Source organism: Mustela putorius, unplaced genomic scaffold (genome assembly GCF_011764305.1).
Source record: "Mustela putorius furo isolate JIRA1106 unplaced genomic scaffold, ASM1176430v1.1 tig00000813_pilon_pilon_pilon, whole genome shotgun sequence".
NCBI classification, from domain to species: domain Eukaryota; kingdom Metazoa; phylum Chordata; class Mammalia; order Carnivora; family Mustelidae; genus Mustela; species Mustela putorius.
In genome coordinates, this window is record NW_025421485.1 from 4,557,674 (window position 1) to 4,572,611 (window position 14,938).

At 35.3% G+C, this 14,938-nt stretch overlaps 1 protein-coding gene across 4 annotated transcripts in view; it reads left to right on the top strand.

Moving 5' to 3' along the window:
- Positions 1 to 14,625, top strand: part of ROCK2 (Rho associated coiled-coil containing protein kinase 2) — a 144,063-nt gene extending 129,438 nt beyond the window's left edge. For 2 of the 4 annotated variants that reach the window (XM_045084870.1, XM_045084873.1), the window contains 7 exons: positions 433 to 503; positions 1,481 to 1,569; positions 2,020 to 2,098; positions 2,688 to 2,949; positions 3,032 to 3,245; positions 9,835 to 9,935; positions 11,187 to 14,625. In XM_045084870.1, coding sequence (XP_044940805.1) covers positions 433 to 503; positions 1,481 to 1,569; positions 2,020 to 2,098; positions 2,688 to 2,949; positions 3,032 to 3,245; positions 9,835 to 9,922 — 803 coding nt within the window. In that variant the 3' untranslated portion in view covers positions 9,923 to 9,935; positions 11,187 to 14,625. Of the gene's footprint in view, positions 1 to 432; positions 504 to 1,480; positions 1,570 to 2,019; positions 2,099 to 2,687; positions 2,950 to 3,031; positions 3,246 to 4,843; positions 4,905 to 9,834; positions 9,936 to 11,186 lie in introns of all 4 variants that reach the window. The other 2 variants (XM_045084871.1, XM_045084872.1) reach the window with 2 other exon arrangements.
- Positions 14,626 to 14,938: the final 313 nt, after the last annotated feature.

Below are 14,938 nucleotides of genomic sequence, written 5' to 3' on the forward strand. Positions count from 1 at the left end.
CTCTGATCATGTAATTACTCACTTAAAACGTTTTCTCTTTGAAGAAGATACATATGCATTATATCAATAAATAGGCCTCTTCCAAAGGAAAAATAAAGAATTCTAATATAGGTGCACTAGTGAGAATAGAGAATTGCTTCTCTTTCTTGTACCTTTTCTGCTCAACTTTGCAGATGCATGGATTTAGTCAGCAGGGAGCATTTGACTTTATAAGCTATAGAACATATATTTTCAATGTGCTTAACCTGGATTTTGTTTGGCATTTCATAACTTGCTTATACTCATCCTGCAGCCTTATTACAGCCTTGATAACGTATAGTGATAAATTCTGAAAGGCATATTTGATTTGTTCTGTGACTTTTATATTAAAATTTTATTGCGCATTTTCTTAGAATTGCTAAATTTATCCTCATATCTTCTGCTTATTTATAGAATCAAGACTAGAAGGATGGCTTTCATTACCTGTACGAAACAACACTAAGAAATTTGGATGGGTTAAAAAGGTAATTGGTACTTTTGAATATGGTTCTTTTATTTTGCTTTGGGTTTGTCCGTAGCCATTTCACATTTGTAGTTGTAAGATATACATTTAACTAGAACTTTTAGACACATAAAACTTTGTACTTCCTGATTTGGAATGATGTGATTTTGTATATCTTCGTGAAGAAACAAACAAACAAACAACCTTTCATCATCATAATAATAAAACAGGTTTTGGTGGTAGGAAAACAAAAGTCGGTTGGCCTTGGTGTTCTGCTGTTTCATTGGGAAAACAACTCTGGGTATGACAGGAAGCCCTAATAATTTCTTTTCCTCTGTTACTATGATTTACTGATATTGTGATGTTCATTTTTGGTAAATGTCTTAGTCTGTTCAGGCTGCTAAAACAAAACAGACTGGTTAGTGTATGAACAATAGAAATTTATTTCTCACAGTTTGGGGCCTGGAAGTTAGGATCAGGGTGCCAAATGGTTGGATTCTGGTGAGCCCTCTTTTACATGGCAGACTTCGTGCCATGTTCTCACATGGGGGACGGGGCTAGGGATCTCTCTGGACCCCTTTATAAGGGCACTAATCCCAGGGAGGTCTCTCCTCTCATGGCCTATTCATTCACCTGCCAAAGGCCCTTCCCGCTAACACCATCTCATTAGGTATTAGGGTTTTACATTAAAATCTGGGGGACACAGACATTTCAAACCATAGCAGTAAGGTTACCTGTGTTACTGGATTGAAGATAAGTCAGTCCAAGATACATTTGAATTCATTTCCTTTTCAATTTGCTTATTGAATATGTATGCCAACTAAATTTATTATTATTTTAAGGAAGACTTTCCTAAGAGTATATTGAGAACTTCTGAGTTATTTAACTTAAGTATTTTATATAATTTTTATTGCTGTAGAATTTGTTTTCAAAGAAAATAAATAAATAAGATCTATATTAATTTTAGTCATTAATTCCTTCCCTCCCTCTCTTTAACAGTATGTGATTGTAAGCAGTAAGAAGATTCTTTTCTATGACAGTGAACAAGATAAAGAACAATCTAATCCTTACATGGTTTTAGATATAGAGTAAGTGTTTTTATTAGAATATTTAGAACCTTTCTCTTTTAAAGCATAAGAGAATTATGTGACCTTTTTTTTTTGTCAAATTAGTGCTATTTATTACTCACTGTAGTATGTAGATAGGTAAACTCATATGGCTTGTACTGTACTGTTGTTACATTTTCTTGTATTTGCTTCATAGAGATGGAAGTCTGGGATATAGAGTTAGCTAAAACATCTATATTTTATCGGTCTTTAATATGTTTTCTCTGAAACTAACTAGAAAATTTCTGATTTCCTGGAAATACTCAGAATCTCAAGGAATGATTGAATTAAAAGAACCAGTGTATCCTCTGACCTTCTAACATGGGTCAAAGTCATTGCTTTTAACTTCTTACCTCTTACCTAAGTATAGGGTAACTAATGTAATTTGATCCTTTGGTAATATTTTATTCCTTTATTAAAAATCTTTTATAGCAAATTATTTCATGTCCGACCAGTTACACAGACAGATGTATATAGAGCAGATGCTAAAGAAATTCCCAGGATATTTCAGGTAAATAACTTTATTTTGTTTTTGGTTAGTTGAATTTATTTTGGATTTTTTTTTTCACCTTTAGACCGACATTCTTGGTGTGATAAAGACATATCAAATTTCTTTATTCCTGGGCCTTCTTTAGATTATCTTTCAATTTTAGTCCCATTTAAAGGTCATTTGGGGCGCCTAGGTCGCTCAGTTGGTTAAGCAACTGCCTTCGGCTCAGGTCACGATCCTGGAGTTCTGGGATCGAGTCCCTTGTCAGGCTCCCTGCTCAGTGGGAAGTCTGCTTCTCCAGCTGACCTCTCTCCTCTCATGCTCTCTCTCTCATTCTCTCTCTCTCTGTCAAATAAATAAAATCTTTTTAAAAAAAAATTGCTAAAACATAGCTATTATGGAGAAAATAAGTAGGCATGTTTTTTTCTGATATGTGAGCCAAGTGACCATCTTGATTAGACAGAACCTACTAATGTTTGAACATCAAATGCATTTTCTTCTCATTGAATGTTTTAGGCTAATATTATTTTATTGACACTGTAAGAATTGTTACTACTTAAAAAATAATTTCTGTTGACAATCATTCATTATTTTTTTTTGCTTTCTATAGATTCTGTATGCCAATGAAGGAGAAAGTAAGAAGGAACAAGAATTTCCAGTGGAGCCAGTGGGAGAAAAATCAAACTATATTTGCCATAAAGGACATGAATTTATTCCTACTCTCTATCATTTCCCAACCAACTGTGAGGCTTGTATGAAGCCATTGTGGCATATGTTTAAACCTCCTCCTGCTTTAGAGTGCCGGCGCTGCCATATTAAATGTCATAAAGATCACATGGACAAAAAGGAAGAGATCATAGCGCCTTGCAAAGGTAAATAATAAATTACTTGCTTCATCATTTATGTTCAGATGAATTTAGACATACTAATTTTTTTTCAAATATTTCTTTATAGTTTATTATGATATCTCAACGGCAAAGAACCTGTTGTTGTTAGCAAATTCTACAGAAGAGCAGCAGAAATGGGTTAGTCGGTTGGTGAAAAAGATCCCTAAAAAGCCTCCAGCTCCAGACCCTTTTGCACGGTCATCTCCTCGAACTTCGATGAAGATACAACAAAACCAGTCTATTAGACGGCCAAGTCGACAGCTTGCCCCTAACAAACCAAGGTAATAAATCAAAATGTGGTTAAAAATTTGTGTCTTTTTTAGTATTTTGCTATTTGTGTTCAGCTACAAACTTTACTAATTGTAGTGTTCCTTTGCTCGGGATGTCAGTGATCCATGGAATACCAGATGTTTGAAACTGTTTCAGTGTGTATGTCTCATTCATTGATTTAGTTGACTGTAGTACAGGTTTGTTTACTAAGTCACACATATATATTAAATTCAACCAAAAATATATAAAGGTTCATTTTTGTCATCTCTAAGTATATAAACATAATATTTTAAGATTTTAGAAGCACACTGACTATTGTAATGGTTTAGTAGACAGTGTGTACACAGACCTGTAAGCATCAGGTGCACACGTTGTGTTTAGTATTGCAAACCTGTTCACCTCTTTTATGTTAGATGACTTGGTACACAGGACCGAAATCTTAAGTCTTAATTCACATCTACAAGTTTAGAATAAGACTTGCTTCTGACTTGTAGCAACAGAGATCAATCGTAAAAATGCAGATATTAACTGCATTCCTTGTGGACATTCCTTGTATTTGAGGCAGAGTTGGGATGAGGGAGTGAATTCCAAGATAATGGTGAATGCACAGAATGTTTTGGTGGAACTATTTTCATATGGCTACATTACAGTCCTTTCATTCTTGATGCAGAATAACCCTTTCTTGGCTTACTAGCTACTGTGGCATGTGTAACTATTGCTATTCACTGAAATGACCATGAAGATTTGGTTAGTTAGCTAAAGGGTAAAATCTGTACGATCAGGTATCTAATTTCAGGTATCCTTTTTGTTCCCTAACACAGGACCTTCAGTATATGAATAATGATGTGCATTGGCTGTATTATCAGAAATCTTTTCATTCTAACCACAAACATCTAATATGAAACTTTTCTTGAAACTATTATCTCAAGGAAATAATTTAGAATGACAAAGGTAGAATTGCTGTTTCAGCAGTGAGAATGTTGAATTTTTCTGTGAGGTATGAGAAAACTAAATACTATAAAATTAGTGACTATATGATAGTAATTAAGCTGAAGAAACTCAATACAGAGACACTGAAGGTCATTCCATGTGCCATGCGCAAAACATCTAAAAATTAAGTTTTTGTTTTTAATATTGTGGAACTATTAATGCATAGGCGTTATGCTATTGAAATAGTTTATACTGTCTAGTGGTGTACAGCTTCCAGAGTGCTTCCGTAATCTGTTCTCTCATTCAACTTCCTGCATATTCTGTCATTTAGTTTTTAAAATATTCCTGTAGAGCAGAATAGATAGGTATTATTATCTTTTCTTTTTGATTGATACTCGAGAAGGGCAAATAATTTCAGATTCAGGACTATAAGAACTCCAGTCCTTTCATATATTTTACTCTTTGTTACTGTTTGATAAATTAATGATTTCACTACCTGCGATAACACATAGAATTCATTAATGAAGCAGATTTCAGACTGAGGCATGTTTTCAGTTACATAACAGTTTTCATGGTCACTGACTTATAAATACTTGGTTATTCCCTTCTTCTCCACTTTGGCATTTTGGTCTAGTTAGAGGCACATTTACTTTTTATTTCTGTTGCTTTTTGTTTTTAGTTCTGGCCCTGCCCTTCGAATCATTCTTCATTGATTTTTTAATACATTTTGCATAGCAACAGTAAGTAATAGGGATTTCTTTCTCTCACAACTTTGCATGTAGATAAAACTAATACCAAAACTGACTATAAAATGTATAGGGCATTTTTGTGAACATTTTTTGTCTAATATACTCTGAAATTTTAAGCATAAAGATGGACACATTTAAGATGCAATTTTGTATCTTATTATGTGTCTGCAGCGTTATATCCATTGTCTTTAATATCTGTGACTCCATTGCTTCATTAACTTCCAAAATTGTATCTGTCTCTGTCTTATATGAATCACCCTAAAGTTTGCATTTCATTTTGGGTGTCACATTTTAAGAGTAGTATGCACAAATTGGAGGATATACAGATGAGAATAACAGAGGGAGTAATGGATCATTTGAAAGTGTTACATGTGGAATAAGTGAAGGAATTAAGGATATTTAACTTCTGAAGAAATTGTTTAGAAGGATGGGAGATGGTAAACAGCCGTAAAGATTTAGGGGACTTTTCTGTAGATGATGTATTAGAACAAGAACCAATCAGAGAAACACATTTCTAACTCAGCAAGGGAAAAGTATTGGGCAGTCAGATACTTCCAAAATTGGAAGACTTGGTTTGCTCTAGAATAGTAGATGCCCTGTCACCAACAGTGTTAGTACCTGATTCAGGCGACTGCTTGGTGATACTGGGAAAGAGCGCCCTCCTCAGTCTGTCATGTGTAGGTCATCTGACAGTGAGCCAGCACAGCTCTGGAGCACAGCTCTGGAGGGGAGCAAGCATTGGACCTGATGGCCTTTGATGTTCCACTAATTTATAACATTCCAGTAGACAGGTAGAGCTGTGAAAGGATCCTTCGGGAACACCTAGGAAACAGCTGGTTGATATCAGCCATAATTTAATTTCTAGCTCTTTGTATAATCTAGCTTTGGTTGAACTAACTCGCATGCTGTCTTTCTTAAGACAAATGTTTGACTTTGTTAGACATTATCAAAATCATCAAATGTATTTGTATATGCACTAAAACATAATACCTATAAATAATCATCTGATTTTTTAAAACTTTTCCTCAGTGTTTGTCTTTGTTAATGACTACACCATTACATTTTTTTTCTTTTCACTTTTGTGACATTCCTGGTTCTGATTCTCCTTTTAACTCTTTGCAGCAATCCCCTTTTTCTGTAGGGAAGTGATAGTTAAATAAGTGTTAGCTACTATGTATGCCAGGCACTCATCTGTGAGCTTTAAGTGTACTAAATTATTTATCCTCATAACCGCCCTGTGATTTTTAGCTCTTCATGTCTTCATTTAACAGATATGGAGACTAAGGCATAGAAGCACCATGTGTTTGAGATCACACACCAAATAAGCAACAAAGCTGTGAGTTCAGATCTAGATAGTCTAGTTCTAGCCTCTGCAACCCCAGCCGTAATCCTGCACTGCCTCACGGTGATAGGAGTAGAAATGAGTTAATTGACAGCTTATAAAACATATGTGTAGAAATCCTATTCCAAAGGTGTGTTTTCTTGGTAATTTTGAATTTAAAAAAAAAATGCTGGAAAGGCAGAAAATTTGTGAATATAATGTTGATTTGTGATAAAGATAGTTTGGAGAGATCCTTAGTCTGTTCCAAAGTGGGACACAGAATGCTGGTCTTTGCTGAGGGCATTTCTCTTTAATTATTTTTCTTTTAAAGGTCTTCTTTAAAATGCAGTATTTAAGCCACACAGAAAAGTATAAAGCAAAAATGTAGTAAATGCTCATTTGCCCAGTTTTAAGAAATAAAGCATTGCCAACACAGTTAAACTTTAAGGGTGAGAGGAGCTCTTATCATTATTTTATTTATGGGGGGTGGGGGTTGGGCAGAGGGAGAGAGAATCTTAAGCAGGTTTCACACCCAACACAAGGCTTGATCTCGTGACCCTGAGATCATGACCTAAGTTGAAATCTAGAGTAGGATGCTCAACCAACTGCGCCACCCAGGTGCTCATGTTATTATTTCAGTTTTGTTCTTTTCCATTTATAAATATAGGAAGCTAACAGACTAATTATTTGGATAAGAATGAAAAAGCTGTATGCAATTGGAAGTGTCAAAAATAAATCCGTTAAGTGTCATAGAAGAAAATAGGTGAATATGGATCTGATTTTGGATTGGGGAGCTTCGTGTGTGTTTGTGTGTGTGTGTGTGTGTGTGTGTGTGTGTGTAATTTGCAATGTGTATGAGAAAGATGGGTTATATCTCTCTATATAGAGTTCTTATATAAATCATTTATATGATTGCCTCTTCCCAATATAAAAAGCAGTGAGGAACATGCCAGCATTACTATAAATATGGAAAAATGGTCAACTTGATTATTTATTTTTTTTATTTTTTTTAAGATTTTATTTATTTATTTGACAGAGATACAGCAAGAGAGGGAACACAAACCGGGGGAGTCGGAGAGGGAGAAGCAGGCTTCCCGCAGAGCAGAGAGCCCAATGCGGGGTTCCATCCCAGGACCCTGAGATCATGAGCTGAGCTGAAGGCAGGGGCTTAACCCACTGAGCCACCCAGGTGCCCTGGTCAACTTGATTATTAAGCAAAGCTGTTAAAATAAAAGTAAAATGTAAAACCTGCCAAACTGGTAAGATTAATGCTGGTATCGGCGGCATGTAAAGAAACAGGCAGTGTCACGTACTTTTAGCAGAACTCAAAGTTCTAATGCTCCTTTCCAAGCAGTCTTTGGCAGTAAGTTTCACAGGCCTGCAGTGTGTACCCACTGATCAATAAATAGAGGAGATAGAAAATCAAACAGATAGTGTTATGGTACTTTTTAAAATGTTATTTATAATAGAAGCATGAGTGAGTGTTACAGGGGAACAAACGAAAACATGGAGAATTCTGCCTGAGGGCATCAAGCTAGCTCACCAAAAAGGGAGGTTCAGTAATTTTCCAGGCAAAGAAATATGGGAAAAGACAATGGTGGGCCAAATGTTATGTGCAGAGGTACTGAGTTGCCAGAATTACTTCCGTGTTATGTGTTTGTAACATTGTATTGGGTTAGAGTGGGGAGAGGGTAATGACAGGGAACGGCAGAAGATGTCCCTGGAGAGAAAGCGTTGAACCAGATTGAAAAGGACCCAGTACACTGTGCTGTGGGAGTTTTTATTTTGTTCTTCGGATAGAAGTCTTTCAGCAAGAGATTGGTGTGTGTTGCCTTAATGAGCTCCTTCACTAATGTACTGAAACCAAGTCCGAGAAAGCTTTCTCATGTTGGAATGAGAATTAGATGGCTGACTGGCAAGGGCTGAGGGAGCTTTAAGGAAGACTCTCAGGCATTGTGCTAGTGACCAGACTTCTAGAATTTGAAGACTGTGACATGGGTGCACACTTCACAAACACTTCCAAGGTTTCGGAAGGGTAGGAAATGCAGATTTTTCAAAATTGGGGCTTAAACATCCAGGATGGCTGACTGATTTCCATGTCCCTTCACTACAACTTACTGTCTGTGTAAGCCTAGAAAAATGCGAAGTGTGTTTAAATGAGTAATTTATATCTTTGTGCATTTTCTCAAATATTCTACATTCAGCACATTTTGAAATAGAGTAATTTGATTTGGTTTATTTCTTTTCATTTAGGGTAACCATCTATCAACATACTCTGTCAGTTTATTTACTCTGTCAGATTACCAAAGTCAACCAGATGCATTAGAATTCACTTCCAATTTTTTATTAAAAAATGTAGATACTTGGGGCTCCCTGGGTGACTCCGTCAGTTTAACGCCTTCCTTTGGCTCAGGTCATGATCCCAGGGTTCTGGGGTGGAGCCCCACATGCTGGGAGCCTGCTTCTCCCTCTCCCTCTGCCTCTTCCCCTGCTTATGCTCTCTCTCTATCAAATAAATAAATAAAAATCTTTTTTTAAAAATGCAGTTACTTGCCTCCCATTGCCCCTTCAGTCCAGTTATATCAGAATCTCTTGGGATAATGCCTGGAATATACATTATAAGTAGCATTGAGTAAACAACATAAAGTTTAAGAAGCAACTTATTTTTTAAAAGATTTTATTTATTTGGGAGACAGAGAGAGAAAGAGATAGAGGAAGGGCAGAGGGAGAAAGAGAAGCAGACTTCCCGCTGACCAGGGAGCTCAGTGCAGGACTCAATCCCAGAACTACAGGATCAAGAGTCGAGCCAAAGGTAGACGCTTAACTGACTGAGCCACCCAGGTGCCCTAAGAACTGACTTTAAGGTTGAGGTCACAAATGAGATTTGGGGAACCAAATGAGTTCCTTGGCATAAGTTGATTCATGAACCTCACAGTTAAAACAATTAAAAAGTTAACCTATTTTTTAAAATAAAGATGATAGCAATATTAGATGTTTGGATTGGAAAGAAAAAAACACATACACCCCTGCTCTAAGTCCACTTTATTCAGCCAAGATAAGCTGGTAATAATGCTTATATACCTGTGGTTTTTCTCTTCAGTTGTGGTTTTTCACGGAGAACATCACTGTTGGCCCTCTGAGCATATGGTGTCCAGTTAGAATTGAGAAGCCTGCATTCTTAGTATTAGTCCCTCTTTAAACTGGGACTCGTGGTACTGTTCTAGAAAAATGTGAGCTGGCCATCTGGTTCCTTTTGCAAAGGGAGTGTTGACAAATGTTGAGCTTTGGTACAAATCAAAGTGGGCATCAGGATGGTTACATCTTCATTTGGGCCCAGTGGGGAAAAGCTCGTTTCTTACCTCAAATATTACCTGTCTTCAGGTCTCTGGTATTCTAGAAATCAGACCTGGCTAATGTTATATGCACTCACATAAAAAGGGAAAGAAGATCTCCTGTGTGCTACCATCTTAATTTTGGCTATGTTGTTTTTGATGAAGGGAGAGTTAAAATCTTCACAGTACAAAGTGATTTCTAGATATCCTATTAAGCTGCCATTTTTAAAGAGTGCTAGAATGTGAATTTGCAAACCTCCTATTGCAGATTGCTTGATTTGGCATTTAAAGACTGGGATTGGTCATTTGATGATGTTGATGGTGGTGATGATGATGACGATGTTTTTGATTTCTGAAGAAATAAATGGGGTAAATCAAAAAATGAAAAATGAGTTAGTATTTCCAAGTAGTGCATGTGATTTGCCCTTGGGTTTTCATTGTTTTTGACTAGTCTTGAAATTTTGTTAAGTTGTTTTTAATAGTATGTATTTGAAAAGTAGTTTTCAGGAAAGTTTCTAACCGAAATTTTCATGTTAAGTTGTAAAAGTGAAATGCTATGTTCAGAATCTTTGTTGGCTATATATTTTCAATACAGTTGGAATTACAATTTTTAATCTTAGGAATGAAACATGTACAAATAACAAAAGAAGCTAATTCTGGTACTTTCTATTCATTCCAAAGAAGCATATTCAGAGAAGTAAAATTTACAATGTTTTCAAGTTCCTACAACTGTGTCAGTTTGTGAACATAGCATGAGATTGGGATTCGTTCCTCCCCCTATCCTTCTCTCCTTCCCTCCTCCTTCCTTCTCTCTAACGTGCAAGAATTGAACCGTAAACACTTTGTAAGTCTAATAAGTGCTGTGAAATACTGGTTTTGATTTGGCTTTTCTTTGTGATGCCATGAGATGTTTGCTTTCCGACAAGTTGATGTTACTGTTGCTGAAGAATGCTGCTGATGTGCTGTGAAAGTTCTTGTGCTTGTAAAATACATAAATAGTTTGGTTAACCATGACTAAAGGAGATCTGAAGGAAAATCGAACCTCATGGTCAAACCTTTTATACAAAATGGATTTAAAAGAAGTAATGTCTATCTTAACCTAAGTAAGCATATTGCAAAAATAAACTTAAATTATGTATTATTGGGATGTATTTATAACCAAGATGTATAGAGCATTTTTACTACAACAGTGTGTTTGTTTCCATTTTACAGATTTTTTTAAAATGTGGCTAAGAGTCTAACAGTCAAGTAGAACCTGGTCCATAAGCCCACTGTTCTTTGAGCTCTATGAGGCAGCTAGTTAATTTCCAAGTCAGACTTACATGCACTTGAGTTACTCAGGAATGTATTATCTAACCCTAAGAGCCGGTTAACCTTATTAAAACCTGTGTGGTCATGTTTGTAGAAAATATAGGAAAATAAGAATATAATTGCATGTACCTGAAAATTAGAAAAGTAATATAGTAAATAGGTTTATGCATGATTTAGGTGTTAAAAGTGTAGGAGTTGGAAGACTACATAGTTTAATTATATAAATGGAATGTTTTTTCAAAGAATTTAACAATCTCTTAAATTATTTTACTGTGTCAACTAACTTTGTTTTTCCTTTCCTTTTTCTAGCTAGCTGCCTTCTATGAATGCAGTCATTATTCAAGGAGATCATATTCTTCCAGTTAAAACAAGACTGAAATATGATGGCCCAAAATTTCTTAAAAAGCTATATTTTCCTGAGAGACTGATATTCACATATACACATACATACATACATATATATACATATATATATATTTCCCTTTATTCCTACAATATAAATTATAAATCTTGGAGATTTTCTGGGCTCCTTTGGAGCAGCAAGTTGAACCAACAATGATTGGTTAATAGAATAAGAATATTATATACAACTCTTCCAAACTTGTTCCATAACGCTCTCTTGGCAGTCACTCACACTACATTGCACAAAAGGATTGAGAAGAGTTAAAGATGAAAGAAATCATCTTTTCAGCATCAGCAGAGAGATTTCACCAGCACATTTACCAGAAGAGTCTGGGAATGGATTCCACTACAGTGATTGAGACTGCATCTTTTAAGAAGTGACCATTAGACTGTGTGTGTGCATATATATGTGTGTGTCTCTGTACATGTATATGTACACACACACACACACAGATATATATAGTACTGTAATACTGCAAGAGGGTTCTTCAAATGCCCCATTTTATTTTTTATACACATAAATCAGATATCATAACTTCCTGCAGTTGCAACTATGCACTTGTATAAAGCCATAATGTTGGAGTTTGTATCACTTATTTGTGTATACCCCGTGGAAGCTGCATGTTCATGTTTAAGCAGTTACTGTAACAGGCAGTTTGATGTTAATTGTATCAATTTCCTAATGCTTCATGATAGGCAACTTTTCCCATTTTGAATGCCTTAATTTAATTTTTTTTAAAGTCTCACCCTTTTCTGTATTTTGAAAAAAAGTGTTTACCGGCTCTTAGGATGCAAATTCGTGTTGCAAAAGAAAAAATAGTGCACTATTTTTACATGTAATAGTTATCAATGTCAGCCTATTTTGATTGTATAACAGATTTTTTTTTTTGAGTATTGGTGATAGAAACAATAATGGATACTATTGGAACTAATATATCTTTTATGTATATCTATTAATTCATCCCAGTCTTCATACAGACCTCAGTATTAGTGTGTGGCTATGAATTGTTTTCTTTGCTTTGAATTTGCTGGCTACCCTAGATGTGTTTTTATTTCTAGTAGAGCCATTAGTGACTGTTTTTACATTTTCACACTCAAGATTCTAAGATTATCTCAAATATAAAGAAAACTAAGACATACTGTAGATATATTTTAAATATTTAAATGTGATCCCTCAAACACATAACTGTGTAATGGCAATATTTCAGGATTGGGTTAAGAAAACTGGTGACGGGAAGAAGTAGCCTCAGAGGCTCCTGATTTTTATTTTTTTAAAGGATGTTAAAGTTGATAGGTTATGCAGGACCACTTCTGCTAGATTTCTCATTATCCCAGAAAAATGTGTTTTATACTGCTACAGTATGCATTAATGTTAAACATCAAGTTGAAAAAAATTATGTAGTCTTTTATCGGTCTCTTTATACACACACACATATAGGGTTTGGTGTGATGCTGAAATATGTCATCTAATAAACCAATGAAGGAAGTAGACACTTTTCATTGATTCCCTCTGGGATCAGTGTAGAAATGTTTAAAGAGTTAGACCCCCAAAATATAGATACTGTTGTGGAAACTGAAGAGTGGCCTTTGGCCTACTGATGTACTAAAACTGAATTTTGTTATTCTGTCATTATCCCGCCTGCACTCTTCCATGCTGTCTGTGCTAAGACCAGAGACGCATGCCATTTCCCTCACAGGGATGTTCTGCAGTTCTGGTTTGGGGGCACAGCTTTTTTTTTTTTTTTTAAAGTAAGATTTTAAAATGAAAAATATATAAAATTTATATAGAATAAATATTTCCATTCATTAGACTTGTTAAAAGGAGACTGAATTAATATTTTATATAAAGATTTTGTTACACTATGGGAGGTTCTATCATATTATTCTGAATTGGAGAGTATATATATATATATATATATTTTTAATAAACTTTATTAAGGTGAAATAATTTGAAGTTTACACATGAGTAATTGAAATATTTGAGTAAAAATGGCAAAAGTTAAATTTTGAATGCTGTATATATTAGAGAATATGGAGAATCATGGTGTGATGCAACTCTACAAGGAAAACTAATGTGAAGTTTTTTGGGGAAAAAAAGGTATTCAAGGAGGTGAAAAAAATCTCTCCCATGGAGATTCTTCACATTATATGGTTTAACACAAGGGTTTGTTTATAAGGTTGTTTCTCCAGCTAATGGAAATGCGCCTAATAAAAATTCTGATCTCTTGGGTAAGAATTTGCTTTTTACCCTGTTCCTGGTTTCATGTACATACATGAATGCATACATCCATCCAAATGTTCTCTTCCCAACACTCATTAAATATAATATTAACTTGGTTTAACAACCTGATTTTGTGCCACCTTCTCTTTTTCTTGAGGTTCCAAAGGTTCCCAGATAGAGACCAAAAGTTGCTTGCTTCTTCACACCTGATTTCTCCTAGAGCCATAAATACCTCCTATTGATAACTAAGAAGTAGTGAATACTGGGATTTTCTTCGTTGGATTTTTTTACTTTTGTTTAGTGGGGATAGCGAAACAGAAGTAGAAGGAAAACTGGTGCCGGTATTACTGTTAAAAATTAATGTATAGTGAATTTTTGAAAAGTATTAAAATATGCTATCTAGAAGCAAGATTTTAAAAAAAATCTATCTGAAATTTTTAAATGCCTTTAGCTAACTAAAGGATACCAAGAAATCTAAAATAAGGTTAGTGTTTTTAAAACTAACCTAGGCTAGAGTCACAAATCTGGCTCTGAAGAAGGATATCTTTTGTATCAGTTTATCTGTAGATCCTCCAAAAGAAATACTCTGGGTTGCCAAACCACAATTTAAGAAGTTTTGCTGCTGTTGTTAATCTATTCTTACAGGATTCTCATGGTAAAAGAGAGAAACTTAGATACTCTATTACCTTATTGAAACATGCTTTAAATAACATGTTTAATATTCTATGAGAGCAAGTCACTTCTGAGTTTCTCAGTCTGTGTCGACCCTGCTACTGACTCACGACTTCTCCCCTGGAAGAGGCTGCAGTTTCCCTCTGGCATGAAGATAACCATAGTTGATTCATAAAGCACTTTGAAAACAGGCACTGTGGGACAGTGCTGGGTCTTGTGCTTGGGGGCCTGTCCTCCATTCCCTTCCCGTAATAATGAGTTCTGTTTGGAACTGTAATAAGTTATGAACTGCATGGTTTAGATAATCATAACTATTTGATCAGCTGTCCCCGTTGAACAAAAATCGTACCCAATTTTTAAAAAAAATTTTTGTTGCATCTTTGTAGTAATGTAATTGTATTTTATGCCTGCTTTTTATATTAAAAAATTAAATAAAAGAAATTAAGACAAGCATTTTCATACTCTTCCTGTGAATAGTCCTGGAATGCTGCACCCTCCTAAAATTTATCCCCTAAAATTTTGTCTTCCTCACTGATGGGTATAGCAAAACAAATCATAACCAAGGTTACAGACTTGTGAATATTCTACCCTGTCATTTAGCCCATGGAGAAATACAGAATAGGATTTCAACAAGGAGTCTGTTGCTGATTTGATTTAGGTATTTTTAAGAGACATGCAAATCTAACCATCTTACTTGAATGTCCAGGATAAGGAAAAGAGAGGGTGCCTGTTTTGTCAGAACCAGTGTGCTAAGAGGTGGTTTTCG